Below are 27,413 nucleotides of genomic sequence, written 5' to 3'. Positions count from 1 at the left end.
TGGGGTCTTGGTTGTGGTGCGCTCTGAGGTCCACCTTCCCCCCTCCTCCCTGGGACGGCCCCAGCGTCTCCACCGCGGGAGAGTTGCTCTCTCACGCTGGCGCAGCCTCTCAGACGCCCTTCTTTAAAAACACACTTAAAGTATTAAAAGAGACAATTTTTAAATGATTATATGTATCATAAAAAAGACTGGAAGGATGTGCTCCAAACAGTATTTACCACCAGAGAGTGGAATTGATAGTGGTGGGACTTGCATTTTCTAAGCGTTTATACTCATTCGTTTTTTTCCTTTTAAATATATTCTACAATAGCTTTTTAAAAAAAGGTGAGAGTCAGGGGGCTGGCCCGGTGGCGCAAGCGGTTAAGTGCGCGCGCTCCGCTGCGGCGGCCCAGGGTTCGCTGGTTCGGATCCCGGGCGCGCACCGACGCACTGCTTGGTAAGCCGTGCTGTGGCGGCCCATATAAAGTGGAGGAAGATAGGCACCGATGTTAGCCCAGGGCCCTCTTCCTCAGCAAAAAAAGAGGAGGATTGGTGGATGTTAGCTCAGGGCTGATCTCCTCACAAAAAAAAAAAAAAAAAAAGGTGAAAGTCAGAAAAATCATAGACTTTTCCTATACTGTCTATCTTCTGAACACTGGCGCATGTCAACATCAGGTCCAAGACACAAACCATTTCTAGTGCGTCCTTCATCACCAACCCCTTGCATTCTCACTCAGCTGTCCTGTTGGGCCTCGACCTCAGGGTCTGCACCTGTCCCACTGACGACTCAGTCTTCAACGCCAGGACAGCACCAGGCCAACAAAAGCGTTGGGCCCACAACTGGCCAACGAGCGCGGGAAGAATACCCACTTCCCTCCTCTCTCGTGTCAGACATCCTGACACATTTTCATATTAACGTTCGATTAGAACACATGTTCAAGTCTGGTAGAAGAAAGAAAATTCAGAGTAAGTGTCAGCGCTTCTGAACCTCACAACTTGCCAAGGGGGGCTGTTATGGGTAGAACTGTGTCCCCTCAAAAAAGATATGTTGAAGTCCCAACCCCTGGTCCCTCAGAACGTGACACTATTTGGAAATAGGGTCTCTGCAGGTGTCATCAGTTAAGATGAGGTCATACTGGAGAGCGTGGGTCTCTAATCCACCATGACCATGTCCTCACTAGAAGATGGCCATGTGAAGACAGAGACACGGGGAGAAGGCCACGTGGAGATGGAGGACTGGGGTGACACATAAGCCAGAGATTGCCAGCAAACCCCCAGAGCCAGAAAGGGCTCCCCTACAGGTCTCAGAGGAGCAGGGCCCTGCTGACACCTTGATTTCAGGCTTCTACGCTGCAGAACTGTGAGACAGTCAATGTCTTTGTAACCCACTCAGCTTGTGGTACTTTGTACGGCAGCCTGCGGAAACCAACACCGTGGCCTTGACTCTGAATTCCTGCAAATAAGTGGGGAGGAGGAAAGTCACCTGAACAGCATGACCCACAGGTTTTCAGTGATTTTCCAGTTTATTTTCTAATAATGGAAACTATTTTCAAGAACATGCCCAGTCAACACAGGAATGCTAGAAAAGCAGACAATAAACACACACACAAAGCTAGAGGTAACTGAAATGTTGGCGCGCCTCGGCATGGACACAAACGTCTAACATCAGTGTTACAACACTGGTCTTCAAAGACCACATTTACAACCGTAGTAAAAATAGTTTCAAAAAGTTAAATTTCCATAACACTTCATTTCAATACTAATGTAACTCTTTACAGTCTACCAAAAAGGTATTATTTCTTCTTTTTTTTAAGCACTGGCATTCTTCTTAAGTGAAAAGTTCACATGGGGACAGAAAGTGAAGCTGTTCTAGTTGGGGAGCTTCCAGAGGGGCCTCGCTTCCCTTGGTGTCACCTCTTAAGACTCTCGGGACCTAAGCTGAGAACCAAGGAACTAAAATATTAACAATAAACACTAAATAAGATTTCACTGACAAAGAAAAACTAGGATGTTCATTCAGTAACCAACACTTTTTAAGCCTCTGCTTTTCCATATGCTTTTCTTTGGTTTCATCACTCTAGAAAATTCTTTGAACTTTAATTGTTTGAACGGCAGCTATATTAAGGAGAAATTATATTTCTACACCTTGGAAATTATCTACAAGATAGATGCTGAATAGGAGCCAATAACAATGATTTTTTAAAAACATTGTTTTAGGCAGGTCATTGTTCATACTAATCAAAATAAAACATTTCTCATGAATAAAGCCCCAAAGGCAAGATAATTCTTGGGGAGATGAAGCACCCCAATAAATCAAAGGCAGATTCTAAGTAAATGTAACATCAGGGGGCCTTAGGATGGATGTCCAAACAGGACCGAAAAGGCAACAAACTCAACCATCCTCCTGTTCTGTGTGCACAGGACCGGCTGGGCTGGGGGATGCGGAGACAGGTGCGCAGTGATACTGATTAAAGGTACGAGGACCGCCTTGCACGGCTGCGGGTGCAGAACCACAGGGAAGCATCTGCCTGAGGCTCAGTGGGTAGAGGTTATCAACAGCACAAAGAGGAAAGTCATGAGATACGTGGCTTGTTGGTTAGCTGGCTGGGCTTGCTCACGAAGGACCCTTCCTCGAGACTTACTCTCGGCAGTTGATTCAGCTCACAAACACGTCTGTAGACTTCACAGACACTCACGTAGGGCCTGTAACAAGCCAGGCCCTGTTCTGAGGGCTTTACGAATATTAACTCACGTCAATCCTAATAACCCCACGAGGTAGGTACACTCAGCCCCATTTCACAGGTGAGGGGAAGAGGCACAGGGAGATGAAGCAACCTTCCCAAATTCACGAGGCTGGAAAGTGTTGATCTCGGATTCAAACCCTTCAAGGGAAGAAACGAGACCTTTGGCTAGGAAGAGAAATTTGTCCTAGAAAAATCCTAGGAATCCGCCTGAACAAAAAAGGAGAAAGCAGCACTGGCACTGACAGTCCACTTGCTCATCACACCGTGAGGACGTGATCTCTAAATGGCGTTGTCTTTTAACAGGTACAGAGATGAATACGGGATTCCCTCCATTCTTAGACACCTGAATTTGTTCTGAAACCTCTGGAAGTGAAGCCGTCCTGTTTGCACACTGCACACCAGCTAAACCCGTCCGAGCTGCTTCAGGAAGCACTTGCTTCTCCATCACAGGGTCCAGCAGAGAAAAGACAGTAAATAAATATTGATATAAAAAAGTGGTTTCGAATAAGGTTTAAGAAGAACCTTGGACATCCCAATTCATTACTTTGTCATATTCTTGAATTCTTTGCTTTATGTGAGAAAGTTTATTCTTCAGATAATCACAGCGTTCCTTTTTTTCAAGAAATGTAGGATCCTGGAAAAGAAACACAGCCATCATTTCAGCCTCTGGCTTCCTCAGTGAAAAACACAGAAACATACATTATCGCCTAGAAATGACCCTTCAAGGCAGATTTTCCTGCAGATTTCAAAATCTGCCAAATAAGAACAGATAAGCTCTCTACATTTTTCAGCAGACTTTATTTTTTAGAACAGTTTTAGGTTGACAGCAAAAAATCGAGTGGGCAGTACAGAGAGCTGAGGCCCCTTTAACTTTAGTAAAATATGTAAAAAAGTAAGTAATAAGTACAGAAAGCTCTCTCCAGCTCTACTGATGTGTGCAATTACGTTAAGGCTGGAGTCAGACAGGCGTGAGGTAACTCATCTTCCCGAAGGAACTGCAGGTGAGGGAGTGTGTGTGGGCGCTCGCTCCCTGGGCTGCCAAGTCAGGATGGGGCCGATGAACCCAGGACAGAGATGAGAAGAAAGGCACTCAGCAGCCATCCACACTCCCTCCCTAACAAGCAGCATCTTAAGAAATACAAAAACAGAACTACTTCAGCTAAAAGAATCTAGAGTCTGTCAGTTGTCACCGCTGTACCTGGATGAGAACGTACTTGGAAGAAAATTGTTTTACTCACATTCTTTTTTTTCTTAAACTCTTCATGGATTCTTGAAATTCTCTCATGTTCCTAAAAATAACATATCATACGTCTGAATTAAAATACTTGCATTTACTCAGATCGTCTCTTAAGAATGTCTCAGAGTAGACGGGGAATTAGAACAGGAAACAATTTCTACCTAAGACTATAATGAAAATGTTCACACACAAAGATTCAACTCACTGGACGAACATCTGGGGGCTTGCTGCCCGCCAGGCACTGGGGGTTGGGGGGACGAGAGAAAGGCCTGAGCAAACCCAGAATGGAGTCCCGGGCCGCAGCCTGCCAGCGTGTAACCCTCTTTACCCCGAGACTCAGTTCCCTTATGGGTAAAATGGAAACAACGACCACGACTACCTCAGAGGCTGTGAGAGGCTCACGTACCCGGAACGATCCTTATAAGGTGCTGGTGCATGACAACCACGCTAGCTATAATCGTCGTTTTTCACCCCCTTTGGAAAGTTCTTTTGCAAGTTATCAGGTATTGGGATTAAGAGACTGAGACTAATCAACTTGTGAAAATAGGTAATATAAGGTTCCTTCTAAGTTTATTCTACGTTTTACAATAAATATGAAATTTGTTAAGGGGTCCAACTGTCTATCCAAAGAGAACAGGTTACCAGAGCAAGGCCCTCATTTATCCATAAAACCTATGCTAAATAAAACATCAAATGTAATAATGTATGGTTCTAAAAGCTTCCCCTGAGGACACTGCCATCGATTACCCACATCCTCTTCGCAGTACATTTTAATTCTATGATGTCTTTTACACACTAAGATCGTGAGCATCGCTGTGTTTTGATCGTTTGCTGGCAGTGAGAGGCCCCTGGTAACGCAGCGGTCACCTCTGTGACAGGTTCTGGGCTCGATGTGAACCACTGCCCAGGCCGGGAGCTGTGCTGGGGCCGCAGGCAGAGGGGAGAGCTGTCAAGCCAGCCCCGCGGTCTGTCACAGAAACTGAATTTGAGAGGGTGAGGACCAGAGGGATTATTTTGAGCAGTATTCCTATTTTATGGACTTAGAAAAGTCAGGTGATTGTTTAATTTTTCAAGGGTACACAGTCGGGTTTGAGAGAGAACCTGTGCCTCCCGCCCCCGCGGCCCTGGGCTTTGACACACGCCCTGGGGCTGTGTGGGGACTCCTGCCCAGGGCACAGCTCAGCCTGCGGGGACGCGAGGTCAACTCCTAAGAGACGGTTGGCATTTCTACTTTAGATGAGGACCAGACTACCTGTGCCCTGTTTGGCCACTTACTTGTCACATTGTACTAAAAATGAGAGGAAATGACTCCTGTTGATCCTGTGTGGAAGTACCACGGGGACTCAATCTCTCAGCACCCACTGTAATCAGGACCCTCCCGCAGCCCGAGCCCTTGCCCACTCCTACAAAGACTCAAACTAGAGACCACTGGGCCTGGGCTCAAAGACTGCACGTCACGGGCGGGCTTCCCGGCCTCGAGTCTGCCAGCCAGCTCGCTCCTCCCACCCTGTGCTGATCCACATTCCCGGGCTCTCATTCCTTCCTCACTCCCGAGGGCCTCTGAACCTGGTCACCCTTCTTGGACCCCTGCACCTTGCTTGCTTTCCAAATGTACCTCCTGACCCTTGACCTGCAGTATTTGCTGGATTTCTCCCACTTTCTGGTACTGGCATCTCTTAGCCAACACCATTCCCTCGCTCTGGGATGGGGAGAATGTCACTGTGCTACACTTTTGGCTTAGAGAGCTGATAACTACAACTGATGTAAATGTGCACTTAAAAGTCTGTGGTCAGGGGCCAGCCCAGTGGCATAGTGGTTAAGTTTGGCACACTCTGCTCTGGTAGCCCAGGTTCGTGGGTTCAGTTCCTGAGCACGAAGTTACACCACTCATCAGCCATGCTGTGGTGGAGACCCACACACAAAATGGAGGAAGCCTGGCAACAGATGTTAGCCCAGGGCGAATCTTCCTCACCAAAAAAAAACAAAAAAAAAAGTCTGTGGTCAAAACAAGGATGCTCGATGAATACGGGTCTCAGGAGAAGAATATATATATACAGTATGTATACATATTACATATACATAAATTTGTTTGACATTTATTAGAACGGTGTACGAGCTTTTGAAATTTTAATTACACCAGCACAGTCATGAGTCACTTAATGACGGGAACACATTCTGAGAAATGCAATGTTAGGCGATTTCATCATTGTGTGAACACCATAGCGTGTACTTACACGAACCTAGACGGTAGAGCCTACTCCACACCTAGGCTATGTGGTACCAATCTTATGGGACCACTGTCGTATATGTGGTCCATTGTTCGAAAGGTCGTTATGCGGTGCACACTGTAATAGATTAGACTAATACATCCTCTTTAAAAAGGACAGGGTGTTTTTTTTTTTTTTTTTGTGAGGAAGATCAGCCCTGAGCTAACATCTGCCAATCCTCCTCTTTTTGCTGAGGAAGACTGGCCCTGGGCTAACATCTGTGCCCATCTTCCTCCACTTTATATGGGTCGCCGCCACAGCACGGCTTGACAAGCGGTACGTCGGTGCACGCCCAGGATCCGAACCGGTGGACCCCAGGCCACCGCAGTGGACTGCGTGCACTTAACCACTTGCACCACCGGGCCAGCCCCTAAAAAGGACAGGGTATTACACAGAATTGTTCACTGCAGCATTATTCACAAGAGCCAAAAGTGGAAACAACCCAAATGCCCATCAACTGATAAGTGGATAAACAAAATGTAGTCTATCCATACAATGGAATAATATTATTATTCCACCACAAAAAAGAATGAAGCACTGATTCCTGCTACAATATCAATGAACGTTGAAAACATTATGCTAAGTGAAAGAAGCCAGACACAAAAGGCCACATATTATATCACTGCATTTATACGAAATGTTCAAAACAAGCAAATCCCTGCAGACAGAAAGGACATTAGCCATCGTCAGTGGTCGAAGAGAGGTAGGAATGGGGAGTAATGCTTAATGGGTATGGGGTTCTTTTTGGGTGATGAAAATGTTCTGGAATTAGAGTGGTAATGGTTGTACGACTTTGTGATATACTAAAACTCACTGAAGGATGCACGGCCCCTAGTGGCCCCCCTACACGTGCCCACCCCTTTGTGAATAAACTCCCTCAAATGATCTTAGTCTGAGGGTGCTGTCTGTCTCCTTTGGGACCCTGATTGACTCAGTGTGTATCTTAGGCAAATTTATATTTTACTTACACAAGAAAACAAAATGCTGCTTAATAACTGGAGGTGAAAGATATTAAGTCACAGAGTTTGAACTGTAACCCTGACTAGTCACCTGGAAGATCTCAAATAACTCTCCTACACACCGACAGCAGACCTAGGCGGTTATGGCTTCTCCACATTTCAAGAAAGGTCGGCTCCTACCCTCCTGCTAACTCTCGGAGCCCCCCAGGCAGCTGCAGGCACTGACCTGCTGGTTTTCCGAACGACGTGGCAGTCTGCCCATCACGGCGTCTAGCTCGTCCAGCTTCCTCAGCACGGCCTGAACTTCCGCAGAGAGCTCCTTGTACTCGGAGAACTGGTCCTGGAACACGGCTTTATAGCGCTCCCGCTCGTCGTCCGTGCGAATCGAGGGATATTTCCTGAGGAAGAAGCAAACCAAAGTGACTGCTGGTTCATGACAACAAGCTGAATGGGACACCCGCTCAGCGGGTGTCGTGCATCACTGTTGCGGCTTCAGTTCAACTCTGCCTCTTGGACAACAGACAACTGTTCACAGTTACGTGGGTTTAAGCGGAGACCACTAACGTGGAAAGACAGTCCCAGACGCGGTCTCTCAACATCCACCTGAGGACTCGAGAGGGCACTCACGCCACATAGTCGGGCATCACGATGGGCTTCGGGATGTGGCCCAGGGGGATGTGTCCACTCAGCAGCTCAGGTTTCATTTTTGTTGCTCTCAATTCTTTGAAATTAACTTCTTGGTCCTTCTGTCTATCATCACAGGTGGTCATTTCACACTACAGTTAGGGAGAACAAGAGGATTTATTTATAAACAGCGGCAGAAGAAAACAACAACAACCTAAATTTATTTTTAGAAGAAAATTGGGGGGAGGGGCAGGAGGAAACAGCAATGAACACTTGCTTCAGAATTCCACGCTCCCTGGTCACAAAGCTGCCCTGGACGTGTCTGTAAGAGCCGGAGGGAACCACGTCGAGGGAGGGGAGGACCTGACAGGGATCTACGTGCACGTGTCACAGGTGGACGACGGAACGGAAACATGGGGTCTTAAGGGCTTTATTTACTTAGGATTTATACCCCAACTAACTGTAAGAGAATAAAAAATGTAGTTCGAAATGAGAAATCAGGGCCGGCCCATGGCGCAGCGGTTAAGTGCGCGCTCTGCTTCAGCCGCCCGGGGTTTGCAGGTTCGGATCCCAGGTGCACACCAATGCACCGCTTGTCAGGCCATGCTGTGGCGGTGTCCCATATAAAGTAGAGGAAGATGGGCACGGATGTTAGCCCAGGGCCAGTCTTCCTCAGCAAAAAGAGGAGGATTGGCATCGATGTTAGCTCAGGGCTGATCTTCCTCACCGGAAAAAAACAGAAATTCAGAGAGGAAAATGGGACAAGTCGACATCAATGGAAAGAGAAAAACGACAGAGGGACTGGAGATGAATAACTTACAAGGAGCCAGCGAGCAGTCAGAGAGGGAAACTTGTGCTCATCCCCTGGAGGGCAGCGGCAAACCCAGAGCAGAGGTTTTGGTGTCTGTCACCCGCCCGCCTGGGGCCCTGAGCTGGAAGTCCCTGGAGGCTACAGAATCCAGGCTGCGGGGAGGGTCAGGTGACCCTGAGAGAGCCCCTCCAGGCCTTTTCAGTATAAGCATTCAGAAGAGGGGAAGAGGAAATGGCCCAGGAGGAAGCAGCAGGACAGGCCTTAAGAGCTAAGGAGCCGACCCAAGGGGAGTAGGAGTGGCGCCAGGGGAACCCTCTAGAACGGGCAGGCCAAGGCGGATGCTCAGCTTTGAGGCTGGGCAGAGACTGCTGGGGAGCCCAGGGGGCGGTGCCCAGAACACCAGCCAAGTGGGTGAGGCTGGGGGATGCCAGGAGAGAGATTTCCATTCTCTACAAAATGGAGTAAGGTTCAGAGAGGTTGAGTACGTTCTCCAAGCTCTCACAGCTGTCGAGTGCAAAAGCCACGATTACAACGCAGAACTTTTTGCCTCACTGATACTTGAAGGGAGTCATACGAGGAGGCCGGTTTACCTAAATGTGTGTCACTCACTCCTCAAGTTCCCTGCAGTTCTGGTAGCACGCGAGAGAGGAGTCTGCGCTGGCCACAACGCCACAGTGCAGCTGGCTAGCTGGCACCACGCGGCCCTCTAGTCCCCGTCAGGGCAGGAAGCCCCTCCCTGGCCCTGGGCCTTCGCACTCGCTCACTGAACTCATAACCCTGTGAGCTAAGCTCAGAGTACCCAGGAGCGGCCTCCTCCATGAAACAATACAAACATGGCTTTAGAACCTTGCCAGGCGGCATTTACCATCCTCTGCTCCCCGGTGTCCCCACCTCTGGGGCTGCCCTGGAGGTTTGGTCTAACCCGAGCTCTTCTCAAGACCACTGGCTCTGAACTCACCACGGATCCGCCCGAGGCAGCGGGATGCAGAGGAGAGGCTGCACCCCTGGGGGCGGGAGGGCACCAGGCTGCCGGCTGCAGACAGCTGCCCCCCTGCCATGGCCTCCATCCAGAATGCGCGTGGGGAGCAGAACACCCCGAGGCAACGAGGTCACACAGGCATCTCTGGGGAACACGCCCTGAATTTGTGTCTTTTCTGCTTTGTCTTCCGCCAGTTCTCCATCCAGACAGATTTTTACATGTTTAGTCTTCAAAATAATCATGGTTTTCAACATTAGGGAAACTTTTTGGCTGAAATAAGTTGGTTTCTATTTCATGGTATCCCTTTTTCGCTTCTAAATACCTAACGGTCCATTCTCACCGCTGCTGAGGAAGGCGCCTGGAACGAGCCGACCCCTGGGTGTTGCAGACTCGGATTTCCTGCTTCTAGTCATGCACCCTGCCCAGGGAGTCACACGGAGGCTTTGTGCCCCAGGTAGAATTCTTCATGGAGGAACTATTCATTTTCCTTACCTGCACAGCCCTAATTCCAAGAGTTACCTTTTCATATAAAATGGGAGTTTTAAGAAGTCAGAGTATTTCCACATAGACTATTTTATCTGCTTTAAACTTTTTTGTTTTTATGCTCTTAACATTTTTTCCCATTTTTTTGGGGTGAACCTCACTGATCATCAATTCAGAAAACCCTATTGGGAAAAAAAAATCTGAAACTAGACACTAGACCATGAACCAAACCCTGCTTAGGGATTCGTGGGAAGGATTCGGTGGGCCAGCAGAGACGGACCACGCCCAGCAGCCCCCTGATTACAAACACACGCCCAGATCTCACTTCAGGCAAAAACTAGTCTCATCAGCAGATATCAGAAAAGCTTCATTTTGAGGCAAGAGAAAGTGATCAAGCAACGGGATAAGAAATGCTATGGATATAATTACTAAGCTTTTCAAATTAAAAATGGGCTGGACAAATAGCTGTTGAGTTAGAAACAGGGAGGGGGGACACGTGTGTAAGTGAGCACATGCCCCCCTGCTGACTCTCCTCCGCTGAGTGCACGAGGTAACGAGGCACAGGCCCTGATCCCAAACCCACATCATCACTTCTGGTGCTGAGATTCCATTCTGGCTTTTCTAGTTTGGAAAAGACTTGCTCAGCACTTGGGGATTTATAAGAATTTGTTTCTGTCTCTATTTGATCTTAGTTTATGTCTGTATATTTTTTCTTTTTAAAATGATCTTACTTGCTTTTTAAAAACTGTGTTCGTTAAAACACAAAATAAGAATGGACAGCCTCGTAGGTAGTTCCAAACGAGGGACAGGAAACAAGTTCAGAGAGGGTGAGTGATCTCCCCAGGGTCCCAGAGCTACTGAGCAGCTGACCTAGTACTCAAACTCAGATCTGCCTGAGTCCAAGGTGTATTTTCTCTTCATTAGGCTGCACTGCCTCTCCTGTGACAGTCCGCCAGTTCTTCCCTGCTAAGGACTAGGAAGGAAGCGGGTGAAAACCATACCCAACGAGAAGCTGGAGAGCCAACGTTTTCTGTAATTTTCTGGTTGAGAAGTCCAATAGAGGTTCCTCATTAAATCATGAGATTCCCTCTTACGGAGGGCTGCTCTGGAATATACCTAAATATGCAGGAAAAGAGGCTTTTGAAAGGATGCGCTTTGCATTCAGCTCCCATGTCTTGAAAGAGTAGAAGTTCACTGGATTGATGGACTGAAAACTTAGTTATTCCTGACCACTCCAGGACATCTCAGGATCTGGGACCCGGGAATGCACCCTGGACACACTGGGCACCCACCTTCTAGGGAGGCCTGAAAGACCTGAAAGGCCTGCTCTCTGGCAGGTCTTCCTAACCGTGTCCCACCTGCTCCAGCCACATTCTCACCGATGACACTGACCACCTTATCATTTGGGGCAACTTCCTCTAATCCGTCCAGGCCTTTCAGGTCGACTCTACTCTGCACTTAATCCCATCAGTAAACCCCACCACCTCAAAGGGACCGACCAGGAAGCCTGTAAATTCCACCCTGGCCAAGAATGAGTGCCATTGCCACATCACGGCGAGACAGCGCCATCCAGCCTGGCGCTGGGCAATCAGCTTCTACCAAGTGCACTGCCGTGAACACCACCAAGCAAACAGCTCCTTCTCTTCTGCCCCCGAGGATGTCCTGACACATCCTTCCTAACGTGAGCACTGACTTGTTAACCTTGACATCAGATCTGGAGATCACTTGTTAATAAGAGTCAGCTTTCAGAAACTGAATTTCCTCATAAATAAGGTTTCTGGCCCCTTTTCCATTATAAACAGTCTTTCTAATCCTGATCCATCTTCTAAATCAAAGTCTTTTTCAACTTGATATCTTCCCTGCAGTGAACATATCTTAGGACTCTCACTGGGCTGCGACGTAGCAATTCGGTGGAATTTATGAGTCTCCTGGTCAGTCCCTCTGAGGGAGCAGGATTTACCAGTGTTTTAAGGCAATACTGGCAATCTTGAATGAGGGTATTGGCAATGATCTGCCAAGCCACCCTCTGGTGACTCCCAGTTGGGAAGACTGCCTTCTCCATGTGGTCAAACTGACTCCCGTCTCTGCACTAACACTGGAAGGCAGCCCATAGTGTAAGCTAGCGAAATCGTACTTAAATCTCACACGAAGGGCCAGTGTTATTAATTGTTTAAACATCAGCCTTCTATTGCTTATCTCAATATTGGAAATGAGGACTTTAAGTTAATTTTTTAAAGACGTAAAAAAATTTTGAACACGTAATATAAACCCATGCTATATAATTCAAAAGGTGCAGAAGGGAACACAATGAAAAGTACGTGTCCCATCCCGTGTGTCTCCCCACCCCCTCCCCTGGCCATCATGTAGCCAGCTGCCCTCCTAAAGGCAACAACTGTCATCCATTTCAGGTCATCGTAAGAGCGAGCGTCCACTTAGCTTACTCTGATCATCGGAACAAGTCTAACTGAAGCGTACATCCCGACAGCAACGAATGCTGAATAAGTGAACATAAAACTCACTGGACACAAGGGAATCAGAAGCTGAAGCAAAGTACAACAAAAGCAAACAAACAAAAAGCCAACACACGCCCTCCCCCGCCCCCCCAAGGCAGGGTCTGTCTGATCCTGTGGCCCACGCTCCAAGTGCACAGACTGTGGCACTAGGTGCACGCTGCCCAGGGAGAGACGCTCTCAACACTCCGTGGGCCAGCCGCCCCCAGCCTCGCTTGTCCCACGCCTGCCCAGTCTGGCCTGGCCCGACGGCTCTCTCCACTCCACAGACTCAGGGGCATCCAGAGGAAGCCCGGCGAGGCTGCTGAGCCGTCTCACCTGCGACTCAGACAGCCGCACGTGCACGCCAGCAATGATTCAACGCAACCCACTCTTACAACATGTGTCTCACTACAGATCCCAAAGGATGCCTCGGCCAACTAACAATGCTGAACTTGAGACATTCTCACCCACAAACTGACTTCCCCAAGAGACGTCAGGGAAACACAAATCTCCAAGCAAATTATTTAACTTTACAGTTCTCGAGACTCGAGCCCCTCCCTACAACACCACACCGTGCCAGTCTCGCCTGTGTTGTTCCTTTCCCCAGGTGTGTAAGCATGGGGATGACACTCCTCGCAGGGTTCACGTCACTGGCCCACGGCCTCACTGGCACGCGTTTGTTCACTGACTGAATTAATGACGACACTGATGTGGCAATCACGATCCTGTGGACACACCATTCATCTCTTCATAAAGCCCTTATTTCAGCGTCAACGAAACATCTTCAGACAGTACTTGTGTTATAACATAGACAATGAGGCTACAAAGAGCCTCATAAAAGGTCTTTTCCCAACGTATGCACTTACAGGACTTGTGCAAACTAGCCATCTAATACAAAAACCGGATGGGAAACGAAGGGACGGTAGCAGAGAAGGAAGTGCAAACATAACACGAAAAGAGCTCGACCTCAGTCCTGAGAGAGAAACGCAAATTACAGCTCTGTGAGGCGCCACTCCTCACCCACCAGACCCACACGTCAACAAACGTGCTCACACTCGCTGCGGTCAGCGTGGGGGAGTGGAAACTGGTGACACCTCTACTTGACCCCACAGGACAGGCAGTGTGGACGGGAGATACTTGTATGTGCAATGTTACTCGCCGTAGCACTGCTTTTAACAGGGAGAGACTGGACACAACCTCCACGCGCACTCACGGTTAGACAGATGGGTGCTTCCACACGTGGCAGTACCGCGCAGCTGGGCGAGAAGGCGGAATTTCTTCCCGCGCTGAGAGAGAACGTCTCAGAAATGTCTCATTGACTGAAAAGATGAGGGCCCTGACGGTGGGTGCTGGGCCCCCACGTGTGTCCAGGGGGGGAGAGTGACTGCGCACAGCACCTCTGAGAGGAAACAGACGCGAGGACACGTCCTCCGTGGGAGGCAGGGGCCAGAGAAGACTCTGCCTCAGACGCCCCCGAGTTCTGAACCAAGTGAATTACGCCCTTTTCAAAGAAACAGACAAACCCAAAGGCTGGATTCTCAAGTTCTTGCTTAGAAACAATGCCCAATATCTTAAAAAGAACTTTACTATGAGGTAAAATGATCATTATTAAAATATATTATTACATATATGTAAATATTTGTAATAACAGCATCTTGTTGAATCCTCTCAGCAAACTTGAGAGGTAGAAGTTACTATTATTCCAATTTTACCCATGAAGAAATCAAGGCATTGGAGGATAAACACTGTGGAAATCAATGCAAGAACCCGCAACTAAACTGGGCCGGGCCGGCCTGCAGGGGGAGCTCTCACCCCATCACACCGTCCATGACGCCAGCCAGGAAGAGACCCAGGCTCGCATCTTCCCCAGGAAGTACAGCCACTTTACTGCTGAAGGAAGATTTCTCTCTCCGCCTGGCAACAGCCCAGACAATGAGAAGCCATTGTCGCCCTGAACTGATACTTTCCTCCAATGGACGTCAGAACAGCGTCTCTCTCTCTCCCCCTTTCTCTCTATAAAAGCAGCTCCCCTCCTTTGTTCTCTGGATTTGCCTGTGGTTCAAGATAGCATGCACGTCCCAAACTGCAATTCTTTGAGCTATTCCTGAATAAACTGGTTTTGAGATAAAATAACAGGCGAATTTGCTTTTCAAAAGTTGACAATACCTTGCCTACTACCACACAGTGAAGTGTGGAATAGGAATATCTTTCCTGAAAAAACCTGGCATCTGAAAGCAAGGTGAGAAGGACAGAAAAAAGTGGCAAAGAACTTGAAAGAGACTGAGGAAAGTTTGGAAGAATCACCTTCATTTAAAAAAATTAAATTTTAAACATATATGGAGAACCAACTGTTGACTTGCATAAGCTGTCATCTAACAAAATTAGAAGATGCTATAAATAGCCTTATCCAATTCCGTCCTTTTAGTATTAGAAAAAAGCTGGAAGTCCTATTATCAACTCAATGTCACAGATACACTTTCACAGACAGATGATCTACTCTGCAGATAAGCAGACAAGAGAGAAAAGTATTTAACAAATCTAGAGATAAAATAAAATGTGAACTTTATTCTTACCACTTTCCTTTTCGATGGCAATGATGGCTCACTTATCTGGAACAAAAAGAGTTGAAATGACTTTTCAAAGGTGTGTCAAAGAAGCTACTTTGCAAATATTTTCACCCATTTGCACTTGTAGCCCAATCTCAATTTTACAGAGGTAGACTCGCTACTTGAAGGACGTTCCTCCTGACCTCCTGGCCACGTTCGGACGGACCAGTGGAGAACGAGAGGAGGAGGGATAACTGATTCCCTGTCAATCAGGAGTAGAGAGCAGAGCTGGAAATATGGAGACGGGGAAGACTACTAAGTAAGTTGCTCTGAACTACCTAGGTAAGTTTTATTTAAATAAATAAATTTTATTTATTCTTGGGTCCCATTACCTTGCACAATTAAAGGGTTTGGGACAGTTATCCTACAAAATTAATAGAAAAAAACCACAGGCCATTACATCTTCTAACTTTTAGGAAGTTACAGCAATATACAAACAGGGCCAACCTCCAACATCAGAAGTGATTCAAGTCTAGTCACATTATGAAAGTCCTATAGAAACAAGTTTTTGTTGAGAAGGGGAAAAGAAATGAAAGTATTATATTGATAATTACAGTCATAGTCATGTAGAATTCTGAAATGACATTAAGAACTCTGTTGTTAAATTTACATACAATTATGAGGAAGTGTGTATGTTTCACCATCTGGATTTCACACTGAATAGAATTTAAAGTTCTTTACTTTGTATACACAGATGTAAATTTAGGAAACATGCTTAATGTGCTGAGATAAGTTTTTCGAAATAACTTAAATCTTTGTTGAGTTCCAGTGAGATAAATACATTTTGTGATAAGAGAGTATGGATCACAGTGAAACACGTTGAGGGTCTCGGTCTAACATATAAGGTACTTGTTATAAAATTAGTCAAGTTTTTTGTTATTATGCGTAAGATTCGCGCAAAAGATGAAAAACAACATATACAGGTTGGTGAGTAAATAAATAGGTTATTGAGTAAATACGCACAGGGTTTCATTTTTATCTATAGTTTGCCCTATACACCACGTGCAATTATGTAGCATCTAGGAAGTCTTTGGAAAAGTGGGAAAAGAAAAATGCATGATAGTTGACTTAAAATTAAGAAAAAACTTAAGGTAATACTGACATTTCCGTGGCATAGGAAATTCTACTACACACTCCTTAGAAGAAAGCAAAACATTAACTTATTTCAGGGTATAATGAAGCTAGTTGAACAGACTCTAACATTTTTGCTACCATTCAAATAAAATAATTTTAAATAGGGCTTTTACATGATCTTATCCTCCAGGTATTCTTATTATTAGTTCTCCTCCTTCTCCTCCTCCTTCTTTTATTTACTTAGTTAAATCCTAGAAATAAAAACAAGAGCAGGGCTCCTGGTCTAATTTCGAACACTCGTCTCCCCAAATAAGGATGAAACAGCAACATGCAGGTTTTCACAGAGCATGTTCCTTACAACTCACTCTCTCAATACTTAAAAAAATCAAATGTGGCTCACCATATTCTTACTTGACTTTATTTAACTCACTGGAAGAAAGCAAGACTCACATAACAGATTTAAACGAGCACTTCCCTCCTGTAACTGAAAAATTATGTCTGGTTTTTTATTGTCTTACCATACTAAAGACTCGAGATTGTTCTCAAACTTTAACGATGAGATGTTTATTTTATTGAACACGTTATTGTTCATCGTTGCAGAAATTCAGTAGCCGTGTTTTCCCCTTGGGCGTCAGACAACAAACTACATATTATATTACAGGTCTGGTGTCTACTTGCCATGTTACACAACAGTGACACCCCAGTAGGCTAGCTACCCCAGTGAAGCATGTCAGACACTGAGCTAGGACTTTTGAACTTCAGATTAAAAAAAAAAGGCTTCTATAAATTCTTTGAGAACTGTACATATTTAACTAGGAAGTAAACAACAGAAAAAAAATAAAAACAAGTGAAAGATTATGAAATTCCTTACCTCCTGTTGTTCTGCGTATTCCCGATGTCTCCGAGCCGCCTCGTGCCTCCATAACTTGAGGCAAACTAGCGCACTAATAAGATAAACGATCATGGTGACAAACAGGAAGATCATCGCTGCGATCTGCCCTCCCTCGACCCGGCAGAACACTGCATTCACAGGCGTATTAAATAATGGGTAGTAGCAGAGCCCTCCTCGGTTGGTATCATTCACGTAGACTATGGCTGCAGCCATATACAGAATAAACAAGGCAACGTTAATTCCAAATTCAGTTAGGGGCCACCAACTGGAGTCCAAAAGAATGGTCCGATAATACATGGACATGCCCAGAACCAGGAGAATGATGGTGGTGATCCAGGCTAATCCAGCAACCACGAGCACAAAGGGGGTTTTGGGGCCAGTGTAGTAATAGCCCCCATACATGCTGCCCAGGCTGCCAACGCCTCCCATGCCATAGGGCTGTGAGTATCCAAACAGGTTATACCACTCGCTGTCCTTGTGAATGTAGGCGGTGACACAGGCGAAGACGCCAGCCCCCAGAAGCAGCTCCACCACCCCTAGAATTCTCAGCAGGCCGGCCCACGACTTCATGTAGGAGTATCTCAGGTTATATTCCGCCACCTTCTCGCTGTAGGTCAGCGCGGACTGTGTGTGTCGGCTGAGAGACCCGCAGGCGTCATGGGGGAACAGGGCATCAGCTTCTCTCCGGGAACTGGAGGCTCCCTCCGACCCTCCGTAAGGGTCTCTGCAGGAGCTGGGGGCTGAGCGGGGGTTTGTCCTTGCTGGAGAGGCTGGCGGGGAACACTCCACTCCATCGGAGATGTATCTGATGTCAGACACCGGCTTGTCCCATTCGGGGTCCTTTTTCTTCCCTCTGAAGAAGTTCTTCCAGGACTCGGGGACAAAGCGCCTTACAGGTTTGAGATCTGGCGCTATGGCTGGTTCCTCTGTGTCACTTGAGTAGAAGTCTGGGCCGAACGGTGGCTGTAACGGGAGAGGGGGTGGTGGCAAAGGATCAGCGCTCTCGGCCAGCTCACTGTTGTGAAGAGACTGGAGGGTTCTCAAGGTGCCGTCTTGATAGGGCAAGTCCCTGGGGACCTCATCGTATCGCCGGTCCCGGTTCCTGGATCTTCCATCATTTGACGACATTTGTGATTTTTACACCTATGGCCAAGATTCAAGTTATCACTTATGCTTAGTTATTCTTTCAGTGATGCTGATTTTATTCACTTAGTAGCAAATGATCACATTTAGGAAACCAACATGGTCACGTCTAACCATTACGATATATAAAAATGATAACATAAATATATATATTTTAAACATATGTTTAACAATTATGTGAGCCAGGGATGTAGTCATCATTCTATGTGATTTTAAGGGCAATCAAAAATTTAAATCTTAGCTCTGAATTAAAACGTTTATAAGTCTAATTTATCTATGAGCCCTGTAAGCAACAAAATGTAAAAACCGAAAACGCAACCAAATTTTAAAATACAGGATGCTGACACATCCCAAGTAGAGGCCTTTCCTTAAACATCTAAATCAAAATATCTAAGAGTCTGAGCGTACCAACACTGGATGGGTCAGCAAACTCTCCTTGTTTTCTGTACCTCAACCCTGCTCTGGGCCACCCTGGCGAGGAGCCTTTCCTGCCTAAATCAGGAAGTCACTTTAGGGGAGCTGCTTCTTCCACTCTAAATACCAGCACTTGATACTAGATTTGAGAAACTGAATTCTCAGAGAAAACAATCACCGAAGGTTAGGATTCCCCAAAAGTATAGCACACAGCAGCAGCGATGACCGAGCACATCCCTCTGTCCAGAGCTGTGATCTAGAGGGGACTTGCTGTTGCCATGGACACACTCAGCGTCCTAGAGGGGGTTCGATCCACCTGAAAATAAAGCACAGAAAAAGCACTTTTACAAACCTGTTGCTTTCCTTCCTGGCATCGATGAGCTGCACACCCACACGCAGAGGAGGAAACCGTCTGCAGTGTGACCACGGGCCTCAGGCACGAGGACTTCTCCCTCAGAATCCTTACTAGAAGACCCACAGGGCACCCGGCACTGCTCTCGTACCGAGAAGGTCACACGGACAATCCTACCTCTACGGTGTTGAACAATTTAGGATTCCTACGGCTTTGTTTTATTTTACTTTGTAAAATGGAGACCTATCACTCCACGAATATTTACCAAGCACCTGCCAGGCCCCAGGCATGCTGAAGGTGTATCGGAGAACAGGCCGACTGAGTCCCCGCCTGCATGGAGCTTAAACTCCAGTGGGGTGACAGCTGACCGAGGAGGGAGATGAAATGTATCAGATGCTAAGGAGCGTTACGATTTTAAATATAATGACCTGGGAAGTCCTCACAGAGAATGTGACATCTGAATACAGAAACAGAGGAGGCGAAGGAGGAACCAGGCATCAAGGGAAGTGCTCCAGGCAGATGGAACGGCGAGTGCAGAAGCCGTGAGGAGGCAGGAGTGCCCTGCACAGTCAAGAGCGACTGAGGCACAGAGGCCAATGTGGCAGCAAAGTGCACAGGACGGCAAGCAACAGAACTGAGGCCATGGGAATCATCGGGGCTTCAAAAGCACTGGAGAGGACTTTGGCTTTTCCTGGGCAAGAGATGAGAAGCCACCGGAGGATTCTGAGTAGAGGAGTGACTCTGCTGGATGCAGAGCTGAGAGGATGCTCCAGGAGACCAGGGGGAAGCAGGGAGACGGGCTAGGGGGCCACTGAGGTAACCCAGCGGACCATGGTGGTGGCAGCGGAGACAGCAAGAAGAGGTCCAATTCTAGATGGAGGGAATAAAAATTTTTTATTATAGAAATTTTCAAACAATAAAAAGGGGAAAGAATAGTATTACTGATTCCTACGTACCCATCAAAGAGCTTCAGTCACGATCAGTTGATGGCCAGCTCGGTTCCTCTGACCCCTACCTTATTCCCTCTGCCATCCATTACTCTGAAGCAAACCACAGACACCAGATCACTTGGTCTGCAGCCTTCACCCCTCCAGCCCAGCCTGGGGAGAGCAGCCTGCGAAGGGTCTGAGAGACCCGTCAGGCTTCCAGGTGGAGATGCCCAGGACTGCCACAGACTAGACACAGTAACTGGGGACGGGTGGAGAGGGAGGCGAGGGCCCCCTTCCCGTGGTCTTCTGACCGCGCCCTCCGATTTCAGAGAATTAACCGCGACAGTCCCCGCACGGTGCCCAGTGCAAAACAGGAGCTTTATAAATGATAGCAATTAGCAGCTATTTTTATCTCTTTTATCTCTGTTGCCTAAGAAAGCTTCCATTCTAGAAATGCACAGTACCACTATAGTCTTGAAATGCATTTTCCTAAGAAAAGTAGAAGGCAAGCACAGCAAATAACGTGAGCAAGTTTCACACACTCTCTCAGCATCTGTGACGCGCACTTACAGGACACCCCGTGGCTTCATCTGACTCGTGGAAAAGGTGATGGACAACTCGGCTTCACCTGTGAAAAGTGGCTCATGTGAAATAGCCCACCTATCAAAGCTCAAACAAGAAAGCAGAAAGTATCTGAAGACCGTGGAGTAGCAAAACATGCGATTTTAGAAGGGGACGGTCGGCCGTATCGCATCACGGCCCCAACACCTGGAGCCCCTCCTCTGCGCTCCCGGAGGGCCCCCCGGACCGCAGGCCGAGGCGGGAGCCGCGCGGGGCTCAGGGTTGCGCCCGCCCGAGAGGGGGCGACGCGCTGGCCGGGCCCCGGGGTCCGGCCGCGAGCTCCGGCAGCCCTCGCTCCGCGAGCGCGGGGACACGAGCCCCTCGCCGGGCCCCGGGGCCGCCGCCCCCCAAGGGTGAGCGTCGCTCCGTCCGTCCAGATCCCGCCCAAACGGCCGGAACTGAGTCGGGCCGGACGTCCAGGTCCGCGTCCCAGGACCGCCGGACGACGGCGGCTTCGCGGCTCCTGCGTCCGGGTGAAGCCAGGCCGGCGCCGCCTCCGCCCAGGCCCGCGCCCGGCCCGCCGCACCTGCCGGTCTCCGGCCCCCGCCCGCGGAGCCCCCCACCTGCCTGGGCTCCGGCCCCCGCCCGCGCACCTGCCCGCGGGCCTTTACCTGCGCCGCCACCCCGCGGGCCCCCTCCCCGCCCGCGCACCTGCCCGGGCTCCGGCCCCCGCCCGCGGGCCCTCACCTGCGCCGCCGCCGGAGGAGCGCGCACGCCCGCCGCGCCGACGGGCGGGGCTCCAGGAGGGCGGAGAGGAGGGCCCGCCCCGCCCCGCGCGGCCAGCCTCAGAGAGGAGCCCAGGGTGTGACTAAGCCCGAGTTCCCCCCGCAGGGCGACCCCCGCAAGGCTGCCATCCGCTTCCTTCCCTAGTTTTTGAGAAGTTGGACAAGGATTAAGGAGATTCATGGTCTATGCCCAATGACACACGGCAGAGAGTACGTGTTAGGAAATATTAAAAGATAGGAGAACAAAAAGAAATTCAACAATTTAATTTTGATATAAATTACGTAAATACTTTCCAAAAAATATCTAAAATATTCCACTGTACAACATAGAAAAATGGTATGTGAGAAGCTAGAGACCAGAGAGAAACTGCGAAGAAGGCACGAAGTTTATTTACACTCACAATTGCATACTAAATTGTTCCATAATGCATATTTACAACCCTGTAAAGTTTTTGTATTCTGAATTATTCCTTCACATTTTCTGATATCTGGCATAATGTTCAAACACACTTCATACACACTGACCTCCTCTCCCAACACCACTCACAAGACTAAATAAATACTAGAGGACAAAATGAAGATCTTATTTGAAAGCTTGATCTGCTATTTACTTCAAGATGACAGAAGAGGCAGCTCCTGGTGCTGGAACACAAGACTGAAGCACTGACAAGCTGTGATTCCCGGGAAAAGTGTATTAGCTCTGTTCAAGTACCAAGGAGGAAAACTGATACAAATCTGTCCAGCAGCAACGTGGCTGGCAGGCTGGTTTCTATGTCCCGTCGCTCTCATAGTCTTCTATGACCACGTCGTCTTCTTCCACATCTCCCTGGGCTGAAAAGGGCTGAGGCTGGCTGCCGGGCAGTTCACTCCCACCGTTCTGACTCAAAGGAAGAGACCAGGTCTCGGGTTCAGTGGTTTGAGTGGGTTCACCCAGAGCTTCCTCTGCAGGCTGCCTTCCCATAAGCTGGGCTTCATCTCCACTGTCGGCGTCTGTCATTCCAGGCTCCCTGTCCGTCAGAGCTTCCATTTTAAATCTGCAGATTCATAAGGCCGGCATTAATAATAACCAAAGGGGGGATGCCTTTAAATTACATGGTGACAGTGATGATTATGAAGCCACATCCTCTAGCCTTTCGTTTACCTTCACTGAGCTCACCGTTCAGCCAGTTTATTTAATAATATAAACAAAAGTACAAGTAAATGACAAACTGTGACTAAATCATTACAACTCACAATACAAAGGAGTTGAATAACATCTTTAGTAAAGAGTTCTTACAAATTAAAAAGAAAAAATTAAGTAGAATAGAAAAATGGGCATCAAATATGGACAATTTATAGAAAAAATACAAATGTTAAATAAATTGTTTAATCTAATTTGTAATTTTAAAAATGGAAATTAAAATAATGACCTACTATTGTCATCTTTTAAACAGGCAAGGATCTTTTAAAATAATAAAGCCCAGTGGCGGTGAGAGTTAGGAGAAAAGAACATGCTGATAGACTGTAAATGGGCATGAAACTGGCCAAATCTTCCTGGAAGCAACTGGCAATATGGAGCAAAGGCCTCAGAAAGGTGCACCCACTGATCCAGCAATTCTATTTCTAGGAATTCATCCTGCAAACATAGTATTTGATGTGCACGAAGATACAGCTACAAGGAAGGCTGGGATAACAGAAGTTGGAAACAAGCTAAATGCACAAAAATAAGATGTAGGTTGAATTATAGGAAACTACACAACTATTATTAAATATTAATATTAAATATTAGTATTTAATGCTATCAATATGAATCAAAATTATCAATATGAATCAAAGATGTTAAACATGATCATCATAAATGAAAGATAACAGTACTAGTCATTGTAATAAGCAGCACTGACAAATCTTGCCTCCCAAATCATATCAAGTAGATGAACCAATAATAGTGGTTAAAAAGGGTTAAAAAGCCCTTTTTAAATCTTTCTAAAATGCCTAAGTGCATAATTTGATCTTACAAATAAGCTAAGTAGAAATGAAATATATGTGTTAATCACTGATATTAGGCCAGAAGCCACCTTGCAATAAAATGAACAGTGCAGATATAGATTTATCTCTATTTTTCGCTTGTCTGAATTTCCTATGATAGGGAAATAAGAAAGACAGTGCTTTTGAGGTAGTTCCTGACCATAGCAGGCTTCAAACTTTGACAGGAAAGCTGAAAAGGGGTTTCCAGATATGCAAGATTTGCTGAACTAGAGGATTTTAGAGATTCCTCTGCCTCTGGGATTCCATGATTCTATTTAGTCTGACATTCCACTGTGCGTGGGTGAAAACGTGTGGTGATATGTAATAAAACGGTGGGTCTACAATATAATGATATGGTCTTAATCACTGGGTACAACATGTATTTCTTGGATTTTACACATTACATTGATTAATGGTATACTGAACTAATAGATAACGTATTCAGTGGACATTACAGTAACAGCTCTTTGAAAATTAAAATGGTCAGCTTACCTTCCAAAGTGTCGCTTCAGAGGAAGCCTTCCAATATCTTGGATAAAAGAAATCTGAGCTGAAACAGATTTTAAAAAAGCTTTAAATAGACATTTCTCCAAAGAAGATATAGAAAGGGCCAACAAGCACATGAAAAGATGCTCAAAATTGCTAATTATTAGGACAATGCAAATCAAAACCACGAGATACCATTTCACACCCCGTAGGATGGCTATTATCAAAAAAACAGAAAACAACAAGGTTTGGCAAGGATGTGGAGAAACTGGAACCCTTGTACACTGCTGGTGGGAATATAAAACGGTGTAGCTGCTGTGGAAAATGGTAAGGCAGTTCCTCAAAATATTAAAAATAGAATTACTATATGATTTAGCAATTCCACTTCTGGGTATACACCCAAAAGAACTGAAAGTACAGTCTCAAAGTGATATTCTGTACACCCATGTTCATAGTAGCCTTATTCACAATAGCCAAAAGGTGGAAGTAACTTAAGTGTCTACTGAGAGATGAATAAACAAAATGTGGTTATATACATACAATGGAATATTATTCAGCTTTAAAAAGGAAATTCAGACAATGCTATGGATAAACCTTGATAAACATGTATGTGAAACAAGTCAGTCACAAAAGGAGATAGACTGTATGAGTCCTCTATGGGAGGTCCCTAGTTGTTGGAGTCTCAGAGACAGAAGGTAGGGGTGCGGTGGGGTGGGAGCCAGTGCTGAACATGTGTGGTTTCAATCTTGCAAGCTTACAAAGTCCTGGAGATTGGGTGCACAACAAGGTGAATATGCTTAACACTACTGAACTGTACACTTAAATATGGTTTAAGATGGTAAATTTTATGTTATGAGGAAACATTTGTTCAAGAAAATCTAATAGCGAGAGTCTGCGGCATTTGAGCCATAACTGGCTCCTTCCCTTCCTCAGTTTTAGGGAGACTTCACTCCAGGTGGGTGCAGCGAAGGACACAGGGCTCCCTCTTGGTAAGTGTGCCCAGCCAAGAGTTCCGGGCTCCCTTTCTCCAGCCAACCCCACCCACAGGATGGAGGCTCCGCCCTAGTGGTACCACAGGCTGAGAATACTGCCTCCTCCTCCACCTGCAATGGCCCTTCCCCAGCTCATTCATAGGATGCAGGGTCCACGCTGGGAGAGGCGAAGCCAAGATGACCGGAGGCTACCTCTGGTGGAGCATCCACCCAGAACAGTGGCTCAGGGGTTTTGCCCAGGGGGAAGAGCGTTCCATAGGAAAAGATAGCTCTGATGCTCTACCCAAAGAAATTACTTTATTTGAAAGAGTAGGGGTAAGCTCACGCCTAAGGCCCTCTTGAAATCAATGGCTCTTCTTAACTAAGAGCAACAGACTAAATATGAGCCAGCTAGTTCATCAGAAAGAACCAGAGAAAGAGTCAGCTAAGAGCAGCCCTCCTGGGGTCAGAACAAACCTCAGAGACTGGCCTCAGTCTACACCTGCCCAAATTTAATTGGATGACACTGTGGAATAATTTGTGTGCTATGGCACTGCTGAAAACAACAGACCAACCAGCCAGTAATTAGTGGAGCACAACTGGTGGGTGTGATAGCAAATGAGCAGGCAGTTTCAAAGAAACATAGAGACGGAGAGAGCCCTGCTAAAACCACTGTCACTCGCATGCACACTTGAGTGCTGAGCTCTTTGTGGAGTGACAAAGGCTTCACAGTGCAGGGAAAGAGCCTCCATTCCAACAGTTTAGCCAAGTCACTCAACAAATAAACAAGCAAACAACAATCAAACAAGCCCCAGAGAGGGTGGAGGGGAATCAGTACCCAGAGCGGCTACAATATATTACCTAAAATGTCCAGTTTTCAACAAATATTACGAGACTATGTAAAGAAACAAGAAGTGTGACCCATTCACAGGAAAAGGGCAGGCAACAGAAACTGCCTGTGAGAGGGCCCAGGTACGACATTTAATACAAAAAGACTTCGAAGGAGCCAATATATTATGTTCAAAGAACAAAAGGAAAGCACGCTTAAAGAGGGGAGCTATAATGACAATGTCTCATCAAACGGAGAGTATCAACAAAGAGAGAAACTACAGACAGGACCAAACGGAAATTGTGGAATTGAAAAGCACAATAACCAGAATGAAAACTTCACCAGACGGGCTCAACAGTGGATGTTAGCTGGCAGAAGAAAGGATCAGTCAAGTTGAACACAGACTGACAGAGGTCACGCCATTGAAGAAAAGAGAATGAAGAAAAAGGAACAAAGTTATCAGAGGAATGTGGCATTCCTTTAAGCATTCCAACAAGCACTAATGGAGGACTAGAAAAGGGGACAGAGAGAAAGCAAGAAAAATATAAAGAAATAATTCCTGAAATGACACACTAAATAAAGTGAAAGCAATGGGATAAAAATTGATGATAAAAAAGAAAAGCCAAAACATCCTATTTTTGACGAAATTTTATAAACCTTTTAAAGTATGCAAATCCAACACTATGAGGGTTCTTGGATACTTACCTTTTTAAAAATCCACTACACAATACAATCAGGACTTTTATAAACCAGCTTTTTGATATGGAAAACTGACAGCTATGATCCTGGAATCTGAATTTTTAACTAGTGGATAAGTGACTCCCCAGAGGAGTCCAATGTGAGTAATCTAAACCAGCACTTCTCACACCCCTCAAACATCTCATGCATGGGAACCACCTACAGAATCACATTAAACGTGCACATTTTCAGATCCTGCATTCCTCTCAAGCTTCCAGGCGATGCTGATGCTCCTGGTCCAAGAAGACTCTTGCTGATCAAACTGTTTCTTGGTCCCACAGCTGGGAATGGGGACCTGGAATGTGGCCAGCTTGCCAACGTGAGTCAGTGGCAGTAGGGCTGGGACTGAAGGAACAGCCTGTGTTGTCAGGATACAGGTTACAGGCAGAGGAATTGAGTAAACAAGTGAATAGACTCAGCAAAATGGGAGACAGGTTTTTCGTTGTTCACGAAGGGTGGTCCAGGTACTGAAAGGGGAAGGTCAGAATGAGCTGTGTGGTGTTACACTGGAACGGAAGGTACTGGTGTGAATTGTGTTCTACACACACACACACACACACACACACACAAACTTCCCTGCTTTGTTGCACTGAAAGAGCCTAGAAACAAGGACACTCTAGTAGCAGTGAGTACACCTAGTGCCCAGATCCTTGCTTCTAAATACCATTTCCACTAAAAGGAACCAGGGTTCCTTGAAATTCCTGAGTCCAGGCCTGCGGCAGGGAAAGTATAAAATGATCTTGGAACATCTTTTATCAGAAAGAAAGTACTCAAAGAGTAATGGGGACATGTCGAAAGGCACAGAGTTACCTAAAGCAGCTTGCACTGGCCAAATCTGGACAATGTGAGACCAAAATAAATAATGACAGCAAGGAGCTACAACTGAAAGAATAAGAATCCCGAGTCCATCTGGATATAAACAGACAGACCAGGAGAAGGCAAAGCAACACCTCACAGTACAAGTCACCAACACAAATGCAGCAGGAGCTATGCCCGGAGAAAATTACCATTTACCAACCATCACAGCACCAGGAAATCATCGTTAATAGACGCT

General features: G+C 46.6%; 2 protein-coding genes across 13 annotated transcripts in view; both read right to left on the bottom strand.

Annotated features, from left to right (window-relative positions):
- Window positions 1–1,483: 1,483 nt before the first annotated feature.
- MARVELD2 (MARVEL domain containing 2) lies at window positions 1,484–21,060 on the bottom strand. 10 transcript variants are annotated; one of them, XM_058556352.1, is made up of 10 exons: window positions 20,528–21,059; window positions 20,013–20,096; window positions 19,322–19,926; window positions 18,883–19,020; window positions 17,127–18,290; window positions 15,149–15,184; window positions 7,814–7,962; window positions 7,413–7,584; window positions 3,962–4,012; window positions 1,484–3,357 (listed from the first exon to the last, which is right to left on the bottom strand). In XM_058556352.1, exons 5-10 carry the CDS (start codon window positions 18,273–18,275, stop codon window positions 3,235–3,237), a joined length of 1,680 nt encoding a protein of 559 aa, XP_058412335.1. In that variant the 5' UTR covers window positions 18,276–18,290; window positions 18,883–19,020; window positions 19,322–19,926; window positions 20,013–20,096; window positions 20,528–21,059; the 3' UTR covers window positions 1,484–3,234. The 10 variants fall into 10 exon arrangements, with proteins under 10 accessions (XP_058412335.1, XP_058412418.1, XP_058412487.1 ...); XM_058556435.1 differs by having other exon boundaries at window positions 19,485–19,926; XM_058556504.1 differs by having other exon boundaries at window positions 20,556–21,059.
- Window positions 21,061–21,580: 520 nt separating this feature from the next.
- The window catches only part of RAD17 (RAD17 checkpoint clamp loader component), a 30,736-nt gene continuing 24,903 nt past the window's right edge, over window positions 21,581–27,413 (bottom strand). For 2 of the 3 annotated variants that reach the window (XM_058555800.1, XM_058555886.1), the window contains exons 16-17: window positions 23,828–23,885; window positions 21,581–22,365 (exon numbers count right to left, since the gene is read on the bottom strand). In XM_058555800.1, coding sequence (XP_058411783.1) covers window positions 22,101–22,365; window positions 23,828–23,885 — 323 coding nt within the window. In that variant the 3' untranslated portion in view covers window positions 21,581–22,100. Of the gene's footprint in view, window positions 22,366–23,827; window positions 23,886–27,413 lie in introns of those variants that run through there. The other variant, XM_058555973.1, reaches the window with a different exon arrangement.

This window comes from Diceros bicornis, chromosome 1, assembly GCF_020826845.1.
Source record: "Diceros bicornis minor isolate mBicDic1 chromosome 1, mDicBic1.mat.cur, whole genome shotgun sequence".
Classification (NCBI taxonomy): domain Eukaryota; kingdom Metazoa; phylum Chordata; class Mammalia; order Perissodactyla; family Rhinocerotidae; genus Diceros; species Diceros bicornis.
The sequence above is the reverse complement of the archived record's forward strand: the minus strand, read 5'-3'. Positions and strand labels throughout refer to the sequence as shown.